At 35.6% G+C, this 18,640-nt stretch overlaps 1 protein-coding gene across 1 annotated transcript; it reads right to left on the bottom strand.

Annotated features, from left to right (window-relative positions):
* Positions 1-1,330: 1,330 nt before the first annotated feature.
* LOC106067729 (uncharacterized) lies at positions 1,331-14,890 on the bottom strand. Its single transcript, XM_013226972.2, has 4 exons — positions 14,733-14,890; positions 13,125-13,303; positions 7,396-7,573; positions 1,331-3,093 (listed from the first exon to the last, which is right to left on the bottom strand). The coding sequence occupies exons 1-4, from the start codon at positions 14,808-14,810 to the stop codon at positions 1,423-1,425; spliced, it is 2,106 nt and encodes a 701-aa protein (XP_013082426.2). The 5' UTR covers positions 14,811-14,890; the 3' UTR covers positions 1,331-1,422.
* Between the last annotated feature and the right edge of the window lie 3,750 nt (positions 14,891-18,640).

Here is an 18,640-nt window from a genome sequence, read left to right as displayed (position 1 = left end):
AAGATAGGTAAAATAAAAGATCTTAAGCTGCCCCTCTAGAGGCAATAATTTCAGATCGAACAAAGCATTTCAATCGTATCAAAAATGTTAGTCAAAAAGCTAATTTCTGAAAAAGAATGTTGACCACATAGATCGGGTGAATGATATCTATTAAATAGCTTTTCTGTTGGTTCTTAATAAATCTCCTGTACTCCTCCATGGTTCCAGACATTGAAGCTGCATTTTCATATATCTTTGAGCTCCATTATGATCAGAGTGGAGTAGTATTATGATTGATGCTTCTTTTGAGACACGTTTCACTGCTGTCTCACCGATCGAACGTGACTAGTGGAAACAACACGTGATATGTCCAGATAATTGACAATGAGTGACCAAAACCGCTTGGCTATGGCTTGGACCTTGACCGAAGGATATCGAAGGTGTCGCTTGGCCACCTAACAAGGGTCCCGAGTTCGATACCCGATTCGAGCAGCGTTGTGTTTGCTTAGCGCCTAAAGACAGAACATTCTCACTGATACCCCCCCCCAAACCCCGTTGAGATGTCCACGTATGGTTCGAGATGACTGCATCCCTTTTATGAACCATGTGACCCGAGAAAGGATTTTATCCCGTGGTCAGGATGAGGAACTGGCTCTTCACCGACCCCTTTGTCTGGAGTCCCCCTGCGACTAGATGATCATTTAATCACATCCGTCTGGTAGTAGGACACGGTCCCTTGAGACAACGACATGGATTCCCATGTCCCATGCGAGGCCGGAGGCCGATTCCACGGGGGGGCCCTTCATATTCTTATTTTGTGCCACTACCCCCTTGGGGAGACCATCACCGCCCGTATGGCTTCCCGTTGGGGAACGAAGCAATGGGATTCGGACTGGTTAGCAAGCCTTTCTCACATCTACACCACTAGAAGGTACACTCGCTAGAGCATACAGTGGTAGCTCACTAGGAGTCATGTTTGCTCTCGTTCTATTCCTTTCCGCTTCCCCGGGCGGACGTTTCCACGAGCTGAAATCCTCCGCCCCACCCCCAACTGGTCCACAAATTAGATTGAACCATAAAGCAAGCTATAAACATGAAATACGCGCTATATAAAATCAATCTGGGCGTTCGTTTCAACCTATGTGAGCTCAGAATACTTTTCCTCAGTACCATAATGATTGTATTTTTACAATGTTTTTTTTTAAACTCACTCCGTCTGTCTGGCAGGATTCTTTTACGCGTTTTTTTTCCCGCCCACTTACCATTTTCACATTATTTATTGTCGATGAACAGGAGAGACATTGACTATAAACACATAACACAATTATTAAAAAAACAACAACAACAGGAAAATTGTTTTATATGTTAATGAGATATTTTCAATTAACATCGTGTGATCTTAAACAATTCATTTTCCAACTTCAAAGTAAAGATTGTTTCTTTTTATCCTATTATCCTTTGTGTTGTATTGTAAGAGTTGGTTGTGTTGTAGTAAGGATACGAGGTTGTGTTGTAGTAGGGATAATATGTTGTGTTGTAGTTGGGATAATATGTTGTGTTATAGTTGGGATAATATGTTGTGTTGTAGTAGGGATAATATGTTGTGTTGTAGTTGGGATAATATGTTGTGTTGTAGTAGGGATAATATGTTGTGTTGTAGTAGGGATAATATGTCGTGTTGTAGTAGGGATAATATGTTGTGTTGTAGTTGGGATAATATGTTGTGTTGAAGTTGGGATAATATGTTGTGTTGTAGTAGGGATAATATGTCGTGTTGTAGTTGGGATAATATGTCGTGTTGTAGTTGGGATAATATGTCGTGTTGTAGTTGGGATAATATGTTGTGTTGTAGTAGGGATAATATGTTGTGTTGTAGTAGGGATAATATGTTGTGTTGTAGTTGGGATAATATGTTGTGCTATAGTTGGGATAATATGTTGTGTTGTAGTAGGGATAATATGTTGTGTTGTAGTTGGGATAATATGTTGTGTTGTAGTAGGGATAATATGTTGTGTTGTAGTAGGGATAATATGTCGTGTTGTAGTAGGGATAATATGTTGTGTTGTAGTTGGGATAATATGTTGTGTTGTAGTTGGGATAATATGTTGTGTTGTAGTAGGGATAATATGTCGTGTTGTAGTTGGGATAATATGTCGTGTTGTAGTTGGGATAATATGTAGTGTTGTAGTTGGGATAATATGTCGTGTTGTAGTTGGGATAATATGTTGTGTTGTAGTTGGGATAATATGTTGTGTTGTAGTAGGGATAATAGGTGGTGTTGTAGAAGGGATATGAAGTTGTGTTGTAGTAGGGATAATAGGTCGTGTTGTAGTAGGGATATGAGGTTGTGTTGTAGTAGCGAGTTGTATTGTAGTTGGGATAATAGGTTGTGTTGAAGTTGGGATAATATGTTGTGTTGTAGTTGGGATAATAGGTGGTGTTGTAGAAGGGATATGAAGTTGTGTTGTAGTAGGGATAATAGGTCGTGTTGTAGTAGGGATATGAGGTTGTGTTGTAGTAGCGAGTTGTATTGTAGTTGGGATATGAAGTTGTGTTGTAGTAGGGATAATATGTTGTGTTGTAGTAGGGATATGAGGTTGTGTTGTAGTAGGGATAATATGTCGTGTTGTAGTAGGGATAATAGGTCGTGTTGTAGTAAGGATATGAGGTTGTGTTGTAGTAGGGATAATAGGTTGTGTTGTAGTAGGGGTAATAAGTAGTGTTGTAGTAGGGATAATAGGTTGTGTTGTAGTAGGGGTAATAAGTAGTGTTGTAGTAGGGATAATATGTGGTGTTGTAATAAGGATAATATGTTGTATTATAGTAGGGATATGACGTGGTGTTGTAGTAAGGATAATATGTTGTATTGTAATATGGATATGAGGTTGTATTATAATAGGTAGTGTTATACAAAGTTGTGCTTGAGTTGTTTTTCTGTGTCAACCAGCTCCTTGAGATGTAATTAATCTGAAAGTCGGCTTTACATTTGTCACTGTAACTTGTCAGGGAAGCATTATTGACAGGAGAGTACACCAGCTGACCTTTTCCAGTACCCACGCCCCCTGTTGGAGAACTCACCGATGTTCCGCTATAAGCACGAGAGCTCACCAAAATCTGACGATAGAAATATGAGTTAATAAACTTGTTATGTAGTTCATCAAATATAGCACTTTATATAAGTGCTTCTTAAAATGTGTGAAGCTCCCCCTTCCAAAGCGGGATTATTTTTTTTTTTTACAAGGGCTATTTTTTTATTTTTTAGCGGCCCCCGAAAGGGGAAAAGACGCTATTAGTTTTGTGCGAAATGTCTGTCCGTCCGTCCCGTTTAGATCTCGTAAACTAGAAAAGATATTGAAAATCCGACATCACAATATTTTAGACCATTCAAAGTTCTGATGCAACGGCTACTTTTTTTTTTCTGAAAGCGAAAAATCTAATTTTTAAAATCAGTTATGCAAGCAGTTTTTTAAAGAGAAAAAGCTAATTATTATGCATTATAAGTTAGACCTAAATTAAATGCGTAAATACACTGTTATTTTTTTCTTTTGAGCATTCGAATAAGAGATCGAGCCTTTTCAAAACAATTACATCAATTATAAGACTTCATTTAGGCCAGGAGAGGCGCTGTAGCTGAGCGGTAAAGCGCTTGGCTTCCGAACCGGGGGCCCCGGGTTCGAATCCTGGTGAAGACTGGGATTTTCAACTTCGGAATCCTTGGGCGCCTCTGAGTCCACCCAGCTCCAATGGGTACCTGATATTAGTTGGGTAAAAGTAAAGGCGGTTGGTCGTTGTGCTGGCTACATGACACCCTCGTTAACCGTAGGCCACAAAAACAGATGAACTTTACATCATCTGCCCTACAGACCACAAGTTCTGAAAGGGGAACTAGTTATGCCAGGATTACATCTAACTTTGCATTTACTTGCACCTATCCTTTGATCTGCTGTACCATTGGGGCACTACACAAGATCTGTCAACCTTCTTTCTCCATTCTTATCTCTCATTTGTATTTGATATAATTTCATTTGGGTGTTCTTTCTGAAAATATTGAAGCCTGCCTGGGTGGACCACTTCGGGGGCCGATTTTGAGTTTGTGTTTCCACACAAACTGTCTTTGTAATCTTGTTATATTATTAGCATTGTATTTACAAAACAAGAAAAACTTACGAAAAAAAAATATTATATGAAGTGTAGGCCTAATTGTATCAATTAGTTTGGGTCAGCTTTGTAATTCAGTTTGTAATAGATCTAGACTAACAATAATAAATCTGTGCGATTAAAAATATTTTTACCATTTTTTTAGCGCAATTTCTTGCTTTTAGCTTTCTCAATGCGCTATGATCCTATCACTTGTATGGAACAGTTGGGAAAAAAAGGGGGGGGGGGCTTTATGTGTGTATGTTACCGTAATCACTTTTTAAATTCATTAAAAAAAGTAGTACTAAGCTACTTGAATTTCAACTCAGGGTTCAAGCCTCCTAAAGGGGACTAATTCAACCTATACCACCAAATCTGTCAAGCTCAAGTTCTTACCCTTTGTTAAAAGCTTACAATTGAAAAGCACCATAGTTAACAGGGATAGTGGTGTCCCGGTTTAGTGGGTTCTAGTTTATTTATGTTATCATTTGTCAGTTGGTGTTAGGAATTTAAGGCTCAAGGCGACATCTTATTGCGGACAGAGACTCGACAGTTCCCTTTATATCCAGTAAACTTTATTCAAGTACCTAATAGAGGTCTGCACTTAGTCCCTACATCTACTTACTTCGTATTTTAAACGTATCTAATACACCCGCATAATAAACCCAGACATCTCCAGAATATCAGTCAAAGTCAGACAGCCATCAACAAATACAAGATCAAGATCTATCACAGTGGCGAAATAATTAATTAACAACACCGGTAGTTAATACACTAATTAAAAAAAAAATTATTCTTGTTTTGACAGGCACAAGAAATACGTGTGCAAAATTTTAACTTGATCCAAGATTGGGTAAGGGAGAAATAACGTGTGCAAACTTTTTACCAGACAGACAGAATGAGTTGATATAAGCTTTGTAACAATATTAAAGTAGGCCAGTTGATGAAGCAAAACCCACATTATTAGGCTTACCAAAGTTTAGACGAATTAAATTATTTAATTAAGTAACGTCGTTTCAGTTTCTAAGAAAGACCTTCCATCTCGTCTGCAATAAGATCATTTCAAAACTTAAATTTCAATACATTTTTCAACAAAGCTATTTTAGAATCTATTCGTCTTTCATACGCCAGAATGGCCAGATTTATTTAGTGACGTTTAAATCTTACGAGTGAACGAAACAGGATGACTTTACGACGACCCCATTACAAAAGTAGGCCTACATCCTCTTCTGCCTCAAATTGATCCCGCCATTCAGCATAGGCCCATCCATACATTCATAATTTAACTTTATTTGACATGCTCTCTTCTTACTAGACGCAAGGATAATGCATTTGAACCTAAGAGCGTCGGAAAAGGCTTGGTGCCTCGGACCCGCTGATGGAACTTAAAGCTCTCATGCAGATCCTCTCCCCTCTCAGCAGACTAAAAAAGGAGGTGGGGCGAAGGTAAGCCTAACTTTTCTGTTGTAGGGGGGGGGGCGTCGCCTTGTGGTTGAGAAATACTGACAATATATCAAATTCGAGGTGATTAATAAAGTAAAATTTTAACTTTTGGATTATTGTGGGTTCAAATGATTTTCAAAACCATTGCTACAGTGTTGTTGTTTTTTTGCGTTCTTTTGTTTTTTGGAATAGACCAACATACACTGTTAGTTAATCTAGCAATTAACAGATACTTAATGAAACAAATGTAGGATGAGGTCACGATACTGAGACAATTAGTTCAGCATTAGGTTATGTACAGGGCTGGATGAGACGAAACAAAATGTCTCGTAATTATCTAACACTAATTGATACTAGGGACAAAGAAGAGTACATGCTGATGGACATGAAGATTGAAAGTGAAGACAAGTTGCAATGTTTTTTTTATAGAAATAGTAGAACGTTATTTGGCCTCTTCGTCGTTCTGGTACTAAATGTTTTAGATACATTAGGGGTGTTGTATTTTGCCTATAAAAAGAATCTAATCATTGTAATGTCATTTTTGCATTTGTGTTTGTATGTAAACATTTTTGGGAGAAAAACAATAGTTTTTTTTTTCTTAGTGACCTAGTAAGAATCAGAAACCCCATAGTAAAAAGTTTGTTTCAACTCTGAAGGAACTCATGAAACATGTCAAAGAACATTTTACTAACAGTTGTACTAGTAGGCGTAGGCCTATGTATCTGTCACTTAACATCATACTAGTATAAGGCCTATGGTATTATCAATTAAAAACCATGTGACTTATCATTTATGCATGTTTATGTGTTTAAATTTTAGCTTGTGCATGGGTGCATATTTAGAATTTAGAGTCATGTTATTATTTTCCAAAACATTTTTGTTTTTAATTAGCGTAGATGTCTATTAGTTAGGGTAATCTTTTCTGTCTCTTATCTTTTAGCTCTTGCTTTAGCTTGTTTAAATCTCTCTGTGCACTATCCTTATTTATATATACCTGAACTCTCGTTAAGAAAGTTGAGAGGGTATAGGACCACAAGTTTGAAAATGCTCAAACTTTAAAATATCTAGGAAGTACGATTAATTTGAAAATGTCCTATTGGCAGAAATAAAGCAACGAATAGCAGGAGACCACAGAGCGTTCTATAGAATCCACCATCTACGAGAAAAACAATATACAAAACCATAGTAACACCAGTAGGCTTATATGCAAGTAAGACCTGAACACTGACAGACGCCACATAAAGACTTGTAAATACTTTAGAACGAAAAATTACTACATGGTGCTATACAAGAAACTTTATAAGGACACGCACTAACCATGAGACATACCAATTGTATAGTGACGGAAAATAACAGAATTTACTGTGCAGATCACCTTTAAAGAATACCAGATAACAGAGGAGCAAAAATAGTATACCGGCAAAAAAAAAAAAGGCAGCTGTAGCGTAGCTAGGGTGGGGGAGGGGGGAGAATTTAAAATCCCCCCCCAGGCCCCCACTTGATGAGGGCCCCCAAATGAGTGTTCACAATTGTTTTTTTTTACATTAAATATTGAATATTATACAAAATGCAGGGGGCCCACAAAGAGGTCAAGCTCCCCCACCCGAGCACCAAATGATGGCAGATTTCAAGCTACGCCACTGAAAGGCAGGCGCCCCAAAGGCAGACTACAATTACGTTGAAATGACGAGGTGGAAGGGAACACCAAAATGTATATAATTATTGCCATGGCATCAAATGTTCATAACTCTGGCACTACAGACAAGCAACAACATCATATATCATTTTTAATTCACATCTCTGTAAAACAAAACTATTAGTGGTGTTTGTTGTTACCTCAAATCCACTGCCCGTTACTGAAAAATCGGTTACAAAGCTCAAAGTAAAAATTGAATTCTTGGGAACGACATACTCAAACGAAGAATTGCTAGCCCACGATCCACAGAATTTGACTCCATTCGCACATAGGCTGTCATAAGAACATTGACTGCTTTCCATCTCAAGTGAAAAGGCCCTGAAAAGAAATAATTGCGATTTTTAAATGAACCTTTTCATAAAGATCTACTGTCAGTTTAAGATTTAATGCAAAATAGGTAGAAAGAAATAGGTTGTAGCATGGGCGTAGCCAGGGGGGGGTTCTTGGGGTTCAAACCCCCCCCCGAAATGAAATCCCCCCCGCAGGGGGGGGGGGGAACGGAATTAAGTGACTGATTTTTTGCTTTCATTTTGTTTATTTTAGGTGAGATTTTAATACTAAATCATCACTTACCACAGCACAGCCGAGGCAGTCTTGAGTTAAAAACCCTCTACTTGAGTTAAAAACCCTCTACCAGGGGGTTTTGAGTTTAAATCCCCCTACCAGGGGGTTTTGAGATTTAAAAAACCCCTATCAGGGGGTTTTGAGATACAAATCCCTCTACCAGGGGGCTTTCAGTTTAAAACCCCTTACCAGAGGTTTTTGCAGTTAAATCCCCCTCTGCTATAATACAAAACAAAAAAAAAATGCAAACAACAATCCCCACATTCCAACAGCACAGTTGAGGAAGATTTTGATTTTAAAACCCCCTCCAAAATTTACGATAAACCCATCTTCAATATAAAAAAAAAGCAAATTACACACTCAAAATTCTATTAGCGTAGCCAAAGGGGTTTTGAAGCTAAAAAGTACCTCTTCAATATAAAAAAAAAGCAAATTACACACTATAAAATCTATGAGCGTAGCCAAAGGGGTTTTGAGTTTAAAACCCCTCCAGATGATTTTGAGTTTAAAATTCCCCTACAGAGAGTTTAGAGTTGAAAACCTCTCTCTTCAATATTATTTTAAAGGAAACTACAGTCACCAAATTCTATGATCGTAGCTAAATGGGGTTTTGAATTAAAAACAAAACAAAAAAACTCCAGAGATTTCTTAGTTTAAAACCCCTCAACAGATGATTTGACGAAAAAACCTTCCTTTTCGATATAAAATATAAAGCGAATTACAGGCATGTAATTCCAAGAGCGTAGTCAAGAAAGGTTACAAATTTCTACCAGTGGCTTGGGCTCCATTAATACAATGTGAATAGTCTTCTGACGAAATTGAAAATCATTAAATGTGTCTCAACAAAGATGGCTAAGACAGATTTTAGGAGTCAGTCATAGAGATCAGGTCTAAATCAAAGAAATCAAATGCCGAACTAGGAGTCGAATCCTTAGTAAGGTTGTGACAGAGCGTAGCATGAGGTTTTGCGGGACATGTCCTCCGACAAAATGAATTACGCAAAATAAGAGTTGCGGAAACAGCTTGCCGGAAAATGCGCCGAACGGCGCGAGAGGGTCTAAGTTAGTAAGAGTAGCACATTAGGTTTTTGAAATAAAACTTTTTAATAGCAAGATAATGCACTGTAGATACCTCAGAATATGCATTTTGTTGGCTTTCAATACCAGAAATAGTGCTCGGCGGCGGGGCTTCGCCCCACGCTGGGGGAGCGCTGTGAACTCCCCCAGACCCCCTTGCTAGCAAGGGCGGGGAGTCTACAATAAACAATAAACGTCTTTCGAAAGGGTCAGAATGTAATAAAGCTTAATTATGTACACAAACACACACACATATATATATATATATATAATATTTTTCCGCGGGGGGGGGGGGGGGGGGTCGGGGGGATCCCCCCCAAAAACCCTCCCCGAAAAAAAATCCTGGCTACGCCCATGGGTTGTAGTAGGGATAAGAAATTGTATTATAGTAAGGAGATGAAGTATTATAGTAAGGAGATGAAGTATTATAGTAAGGAGATGAAGTATTATAGTAAGGAGATATTGTATTATAGTAAGGAGATATTGTATTATAGTAAGGAGATATTGTATTATAGTAAGGAGATATTGTATTATAGTAAGGAGATGAAGTATTATAGTAAAGAGATATTGTATTATAGTAAGGAGATATTGTATTATAGTAAGGAGATATTGTATTATAGTAAGGAGATATTGTATTATAGTAAGGAGATATTGTATTATAGTAAGGAGATATTGTATTATAGTAAGGAGATATTGTATTATAGTAAGGAGATATTGTATTATAGTAAGGAGATGAAGTATTATAGTAAGGAGATATTGTATTATAGTAAGGAGATGAAGTATTATAGTAAGGAGATATTGTATTATAGTAAGGAGATATTGTATTATAGTAAGGAGATATTGTATTATAGTAAGGAGATATTGTATTATAGTAAGGAGATGAAGTATTATAGTAAGGAGATATTGTATTATAGTAAGGAGATGAAGTATTATAGTAAGGAGATATTGTATTATAGTAAGGAGATGAAGTATTATAGTAAGGAGATATTGTATTATAGTAAGGAGATATTGTATTATAGTAAGGAGATGAAGTATTATAGTAAGGAGATATTGTATTATAGTAAGGAGATATTGTATTATAGTAAGGAGATATTGTATTATAGTAAGGAGATATTGTATTATAGTAAGGAGATGAAGTATTATAGTAAAGAGATATTGTATTATAGTAAGGAGATGAAGTATTATAGTAAGGAGATATTGTATTATAGTAAGGAGATATTGTATTATAGTAAGGAGATGAAGTATTATAGTAAGGAGATATTGTATTATAGTAAGGAGATGAAGTATTATAGTAAGGAGATGAAGTATTATAGTAAGGAGATATTGTATTATAGTAAGGAGATGAAGTATTATAGTAAGGAGATATTGTATTATAGTAAGGAGATGAAGTATTATAGTAAAGAGATATTGTATTATAGTAAGGAGATATTGTATTATAGTAAGGAGATGAAGTATTATAGTAAGGAGATATTGTATTATAGTAAGGAGATATTGTATTATAGTAAGGAGATATTGTATTATAGTAAGGAGATATTGTATTATAGTAAGGAGATATTGTATTATAGTAAGGAGATATTGTATTATAGTAAGGAGATATTGTATTATAGTAAGGAGATATTGTATTATAGTAAGGAGATATTGTATTATAGTAAGGAGATGAAGTATTATAGTAAAGAGATATTGTATTATAGTAAGGAGATGAAGTATTATAGTAAGGAGATATTGTATTATAGTAAGGAGATGAAGTATTATAGTAAGGAGATATTGTATTATAGTAAGGAGATATTGTATTATAGTAAGGAGATATTGTATTATAGTAAGGAGATATTGTATTATAGTAAGGAGATATTGTATTATAGTAAGGAGATATTGTATTATAGTAAGGAGATTTTGTATTATAGTAAGGAGATATTGTATTATAGTAAGGAGATGAAGTATTATAGTAAAGAGATATTGTATTATAGTAAGGAGATGAAGTATTATAGTAAGGAGATATTGTATTATAGTAAGGAGATATTGTATTATAGTAAGGAGATGAAGTATTATAGTAAGGAGATATTGTATTATAGTAAGGAGATGAAGTATTATAGTAAGGAGATGAAGTATTATAGTAGTAAGATGCTGTATTATTGTAAGGAGATATTGTATTATAGTAAGGAGATATTGTATTATAGTAAGGAGATATTGTATTATAGTAAGGAGATGAAGTATTATAGTAAGGAGATGAAGTATTATAGTAAAGAGATATTGTATTATAGTAAGGAGATATTGTATTATAGTAAGGAGATATTGTATTATAGTAAGGAGATGAAGTATTATAGTAAGGAGATATTGTATTATAGTAAGGAGATGAAGTATTATAGTAAGGAGATGAAGTATTATAGTAAGGAGATGAAGTATTATAGTAAGGAGATATTGTATTATAGTAAGGAGATATTGTATTATAGTAAGGAGATATTGTATTATAGTAAGGAGATATTGTATTATAGTAAGGAGATATTGTATTATAGTAAGGAGATATTGTATTATAGTAAGGAGATGAAGCATTATAGTAAAGAGATATTGTATTATAGTAGTAAGATGTTGTATTATTGTAAGGAGATGTTGTATTATAGTAAGGAGATGAAGTATTATAGTAAAGAGATATTGTATTATAGTAAGGAGATGAAGTATTATAGTAAAGAGATATTGTATTATAGTAAGGAGATGAAGTATTATAGTAAAGAGATATTGTATTATAGTAAGGAGATGAAGTATTATAATAAAGAGATATTGTATTATAGTAGTAAGTTGTTGTATTATTGTAAGGAGATGTTGTATTATAGTAAGGAGATGAAGTATTATAATAAAGAGATATTGTATTATAGTAGTAAGTTGTTGTATTATTGTAAGGAGATGTTGTATTATAGTAAGGAGATGAAGTATTATAATAAAGAGATATTGTATTATAGTAGTAAGATGTTGTATTATTGTAAGGCGATATTGTATTATAGTAGAAGGTCAAGATTTCCGACGAATGTCTAGTATTCAGATAGCAGAGTTGTTGTTATCAATTGAAGCAAATTTCCAGGTTGTGAACAGGAAAAGTTTCCCTTTTGGGGAAGCCTGCAGCCTGGTCGTGTGGTATGTGGTCTCGATAGTCCCTGTAGGCTGGTTTCTACCCTGCCGGCTGCCTTACCCCGTCTTCCTGTTGGAGGTTTGTGCTAGAGTGTACTTATCTTCAAATCTTTTTACAAAGGTTTGGGCTAGGGTGTACTTATCTTCAAATCTTTTTACAAAGGTTTTGGCTAGGGTGTACTTATCTTCAAATCTTTTTACAAAGGTTTGGGCTAGGGTGTAGCCTACTTATCTTCAAATTTTTTTTACAAAGGTTTTGGCTAGGGTGTACTTATCTTCAAATCTATTTACAAAGGTTTGGGCTAGGGTGTACTTATCTTCAAATCTTTTTGCAAAGGTTTGGGCTATGGTGTACTATCTTCAAATCTTTTTACAAAGGTTTGGGCTAGGGTGTACTTATCTTCAAATCTTTTTACAAAGGTTTGGGCTAGGGTGTACTTATCTTCAAATCTTTTTACAAAGGTTTGGGCTAGGGTGTACTTATCTTCAAATCTTTTTACAAAGGTTTGGGCTAGGGTGTACTTATCTTCAAATCTTTTTACAACACCAAAGAAATACTATACGCTGAGAGGGACAAAAAAAAAGCATACGGGGAATTTTAGGAAGGGAAGAAATCCACGTAGACAATCTTTGGAAGAATACTATAAAAAAAAAAGGAGGTATCACCAAGATGCACAGAACAATAACATATAAAAAATGAACTATTCATATAAAAACGATTCGCTTTGAGCCAGTGTCATTGGAAGTTTTGTTTAAACTTTGCATCACATATAACATGACGATGTACCTTCGTGGGGCATTTAAACACGTGGATACCGGATGGGATCAGGGTATGATCAGGCTAGTGACTGAGCCCTGTGAAGATAGCTGGGCCCGAATGGCGCGGAAGGATCTAAGTAAATAGTATGTATTGAATTTTAATTACAAACGAACACGTTTTTTTTTTTGGCCAACCCGAACTAGCAATGAAAAAAAAATGTATAATTATAAAACTGGAGAAAAAAAACACACACACACAAAGGTATAACATACATGGCGATTTTTGTTTTTTTCAAGGGACGTTACTAAGTATGGCTGAGACAGGGGTCTCACTATCAGAATAATTAGGTTACCTGTACAAAAGATTGATGACCAGGGGTTGATCCTGGGTTCGGAACTTTACAGAACATTGTGTGTTATCTTGGTAGTAGCCTGGATAGTTTGGGCTTTTGACGAAGCCCACAGATTTGTCACCGATGTCCACTACATATGTCTGTGAACCACTGCAAAGTTGTACAGATGGTGTAGCAATCTGGCAGACGTACAGTAAAAGTAATTATGCTAAGAAAGCAGCGGTGATGTGCAAAGACTTGAAATAGGACATATTTTACAAGGTTGCAGAAAGATACTTTTGGCGGCTAAAGAGGTAAATATACCATAATTACGTAAAAATGCTTTTTGCGAATAGCAAAATAGGCCTACACATTGCACAGATACAGAATGTGCCTTCTTTTTAGTAGCAATTAAACGAATTATTATTTTGATCAATGTAACATCTAAACTCTTAATTGCTTATGCAAAGTGGTGTCTCCGGTTCAGACTAGGCCACTAGGCAAAATAGACCTAATTAGCAATTACTTTGGGGTCTTATCTTTGTCTTGTATTGTGATTACTCGATTATTTTCTTATTTTTTCTATTCTATAAACTGGAGGGTTGCTATGACATGATTGTTAACAATAAGTTAACATTATCCCAGGTTCAAGCCTTTTGTCTTGTTTCTGCAAATGTATGACCAATAACTCCTTTGTCTTATATCCACATATCTTTCTTTTAATTTCCTTGATTACTTTCACCTGGCAATGTGCTAGTTAGGATTTTGGCAAGTTACTGAAAGTAATACCAAAATCATTTAATAGCATTAGTTATTGTAATTAATAAGATAAGATAATAACATTAATAAATCTTCGTATTCTGTGGTATCATCTTGTCAGTCGGACTAACAATACAATAGTATCGGCAACATTTTCGATACGTACACGTCTCCACTTTTGTATTGTCGGAAATGTTGTGGCTTTGGTAGTTCTTAGCTCCTGACATTCATGCTGAGAATATTGAAAGCTGCCTTTTTTTTTTTTTACCTGCCTGAGTGGACTACTTCGGGGGCCGATTTTGGGTTTTGTGTTTCCCACAAACTATCTTTGTAACCTTGTTTCTTTCCAACTTCAGGGCCAATGGAAAAAGCTAAAACATGAGTTCTTACATGAGTATTTCCATTTAAAAGTCTTTTACACATAAAAAGCCTACATTTTTGCATGTGGTCGTAGACGAGTTAGAAGCTAGTATTGCAGTACTCTGAATCGAGCCTCCTGAAAGATTCACGTTCGTTATTCTCTCATAAATTTTTCTTTGTCTTTTACATTGTCATTTAGAAATTATTGAACACTTAAAATAAAATTAAAAAAGTAGCTACACCAAATAATTACCCAATTATGTTACTACTATGCTCTAACGGCAACTTTATGTTCCGTGCTGATACCAAACAAAAATTCATTAATTGATTAATTACACTCAGAGAATATTCTGTAGCTTGTAGAGGCGCTCCCTATCTTCCCTAACCAAAATAATGTAGAAAACAGCCCCAATCTCACTGGATCATTCAATGTCTCGCATCCGACACCATTTAAGGAAACAAATGTGCTTGCATTGTTTTTAACTTAATACTAGGGTGTAAGACGCCTACCTGTCGCTTCCTTATTTTCAAAGCTTCAGTACCCAGCAGCACAAAGGCCAGGCACAACACCCAGAGTACAGGCTGCATGTCCAACTTCTGCACAACGTCCAAACGTCCTAGAGATGAGCAGATGAGGCTTCACCACGTGATCAAACACTATTTATACACAACGGGATTCGGTGAACTGATCATTTGACTATACACCAAGTGTAACGCACCTGCTTAATTCTCGGTAAGAAATCCATTAACAATTGGAAGAGAAAACCACATTGACTAGACTTGGTCAATAAAAAAATGTGATTAACTCTAGTCTTCATTTGTTTGTCTTTTGTTCTAGGACAAACAGCAGGTGCCTGAAAGGAGAAAATCTATGACCCAATATGTTTTAGCCCAGTTTCACTTTACAGCATCATGTGTAAAATATTGAAACTCAAATTATATCACGTGTGAATGAAAAGCTATTTAATACATTCTTTTTTTTAAATAAATATTTACATGATGTTAAATGGATGTCACTAAGTCAAGAATACCGTTCAAAAGCGTTTATTAAGGGTTTTTTGTTGTTTTTTTTTGCCGAGCTTGCCCTCTTTCTCCAGATGAAATCCATCTGTTTGGTGTCGCCGATAACTTCTTTTAAACGTTTTTTTTTAAAGCTTGAATGTATACTTCCAAATAGTTGTTTTATGTTAGACTAAGCCGGACATTGCCCGCGGCCTGCGGGCCTTAGTTTATGTATTACTAATCTAGTGTAGTGGATTGGATTTAGATGTATGTTAAACTTAGCTAATAATCCTTTCAAGTTTTTCTCTTTCGCCACGAAAATAAAAGTACTTTTGCGAAAATGGGTTTACCCGTTAAACCGATACATTCATATCTATTAAAAACGAAAGGAGCGTGAGATAAATACGATATAAAGAACAATTAAAACGGGTTTACCCGATTTGTTAAATGAATGGGATTATAAAGAACGTCAGGACGTCTAAATTCGCAGATATAAGGTACAAATTTATGTAAAAATGCTTTTGAAACACAAATTTGAAGGTTAATTTTTTAAATAATGAAATCAATAGACTATATTTTTGTATTTTCATGCGTCAAAGTAAAAAACTATCTGTGCAAAGTCTCACTGGTAAACATGGCCTAGATCCATGAAATAGTAATACTTTCATAGAGTTGGGCAACTTTTTTTTTTGAGGGTTTTTAGTTTGTTTTAGGGCTACTATACATACCTCACGGTTCCAGTTAGTACCCAAGGAACATTTGTGCAAAGTTTCATCAAGATTGGTCAAACGGTTTTGATTTTTATTCGGGACATACATACTCCTTACATTCTACTTTATGTGTTTTGACTATTTGGGAATTATAAACTCCATATTTATCAATGAATCTCTGTTGGACGTCGTGCAAGAAATGTGCTCCTTACTCTAGTTAGGGTTAAGCTAGACTTGAACAAACTCTACCAGGAAGAAGGCAGGGTTAATCTAAGTAAAGTAAGAATTTCCCGTTAGCACCACTAGATCTAGACTTATCTAATGGGCATCATTATACTATTCTTGTTTTTTTTTAAAAAAGCTACATTAGGACAGTGGCACCTCCGTAAGCGTACCATGATTGTTTGATCCATACTTTTCTTTAAAGACGCCAAAGATGTCTCTTATCTTCCCGCCCCAGCTTCTGAATCATTTGATATTTCTAGTCCAGGTCATTGTATTGACATTTTAAAAGAAGGGATGGGATCAGAAGAATCCCCCCCCTTTTTTTTTTTAAAGAAGGGATAGAATCAGAAGAATCCCCCACCCCTTTTAAAAGAAGGGATGGGATCAGAGGAACCCCACCCCCTTTTTAAAAGAAGGGATGGGATCAGAAGAATCCCCCTCTTTTAAAAGAAGGGATGGGATCAGAAGAATCCCCCTCTTTTAAAAGAAGGGATGGGATCAGAAGAATCCCACCCTTTTTAAAAGAAGGGATGGGATCAGAAGAATCCCACCCCTTTTAAAAGAAGGGATGGGATCAGAAGAATCCCCCCCTTTTAAAAGAAGGGATGGGATCAGAAGAATCCCCCCCCCTTTTAAAAGAAGGGATGGGATTAGAAGAATCCCCCCTTTTAAAAGAAGGGATGGGATCAGAAGAATCCCCCCCCTTTTAAAAGAAGGGATGGGATCAGAAGAATCCCTCCTTTTAAAAGAAGGGATGGGATCAGAAGAATCCCCCCCTTTTAAAAGAAGGGATGGGATCAGAAGAATCCCCCCCCCCTTTTAAAAGAAGGGATGGGATCAGAAGAATCCCCCCCCCCTTTTAAAAGAAGGGATGGGATTAGAAGAATCCCCACCCCCTTTTTTTTTTTAGTCAAGCAGTCAACCCTTTCGTTGCCTGAAATGTTGCTGAACTCTTTCTCTCCATAATTATTTACCACATTCTGGTGGAATCAACGCTGGTATCATCAGTTACGAGAGAAAGAGTTAATTTTGTTGGTTCTTCAAAGTCTGTGCAAACGTAGTTTTTAAAGAGGACTTTTGAAGCCTTCGGGCTGTATATGATAATGTATATGGTAGTAGAATTTTTTTTTCATAATAAGAGATTCACCATTCCAATTTTTATACTTTATTCATAGTGCTTATCGGGTAGTTTCATAATCATCTAATACATTATTTATATAGCTAAATACTGGGCCGCAATCTGGACCGGTCTTAGGTCACTGCATCCAAAGCGCGCAGTGGATCCCGCACTTTCATAGGCCCCGCCCGAATTCTAGGTGTAAATTATTAAATTAAACAAAAATTTACGAAAATTCATGAACATCTCCTGAAATTATTAAAAATCATCTGAAAAATCTCCTTAAAAAAACAGACAAAATTATCATTTTGGGGTGTCATTCATGTTTCAATATGGAAATCGCCAATCCTACTCGCGATTTAAAAAAAAACGGCATCGTCAACTTTCATTTAATAAAAATGTAATAATAAGGCGAATTTTTACCAAAACAAGAAGTTCAAATACTTTATTTACTTTAAATAGCAAAGACATACTACCTAACTCTTGAAACCACAAGAGACAGAAAAATGATACAAGGATCCTCTACCCCAGAACAATCAAGACAATATCAAATATCCCTGACCCCCAACACACCATTTCAGGAATACTGCCTGAGTATTGTACAAGCATATGAAAATCAAACTAGATAATTCTCTACCCTAAAATCAATAATTTTCCTAAATGTCTATTCTAAGTGATTAGGATCAAACACTTTATGATTATCTAGAGCTTACAGCCAGCTATCGCAAACAAGATTCCTGTATTCGGAAACAATAATCAAGTTGAAGTTATGTACCATTTTATTTTTTAGTTTTGGCATCTTGTTTAAAACAATAGACAAGTTAACATTCACATAGTTGCCACAGCTTCTAATAAGTCCCTTACAGTACTTTTAACTTTAAGGAATAATGGACATTCCAAATAAATATGTTTCTCGTTATCAGCATTTTCAAGATGGCATAATTTACATTCACGGACATTTGCCGCTATAAAAGTAGTTTGTTATTTTAAAAAGAAGTTCGTATCAAAATTATTTTTTAAAAACAACATTTGAAACAGCATTCTATTCCATGAGTTAGTTAATAAATGGAAAATCTATTTTATAATGCGCGAACCTATGAATGAAGCTTGATTTATTAATGAAGAAGTCTGTGACATTTTGAAAAAAAAAGACCTCCCCATAAGTTTTTCATTGAAAAGTGGTGTATTTTTTTTTTAAATCAGCTTGAACAGATAATTTTAAAAATTAGATGTTTCACTTTCGGAAAAGAAAAAAAAGTAGCCGTTGCATCAGAACTTTGATCTAAAATATCATGATGGCTCTTCTAGTTTCTGAGATCTAAACAGGGCGAACGGACGGACAGATAGGCCACACAAAACTAATA

The sequence above is a fragment of the Biomphalaria glabrata genome, chromosome 12 (genome assembly GCF_947242115.1).
Source record: "Biomphalaria glabrata chromosome 12, xgBioGlab47.1, whole genome shotgun sequence".
NCBI classification, from domain to species: domain Eukaryota; kingdom Metazoa; phylum Mollusca; class Gastropoda; family Planorbidae; genus Biomphalaria; species Biomphalaria glabrata.
This window is presented reverse-complemented; position numbering and strand designations above follow the sequence as displayed.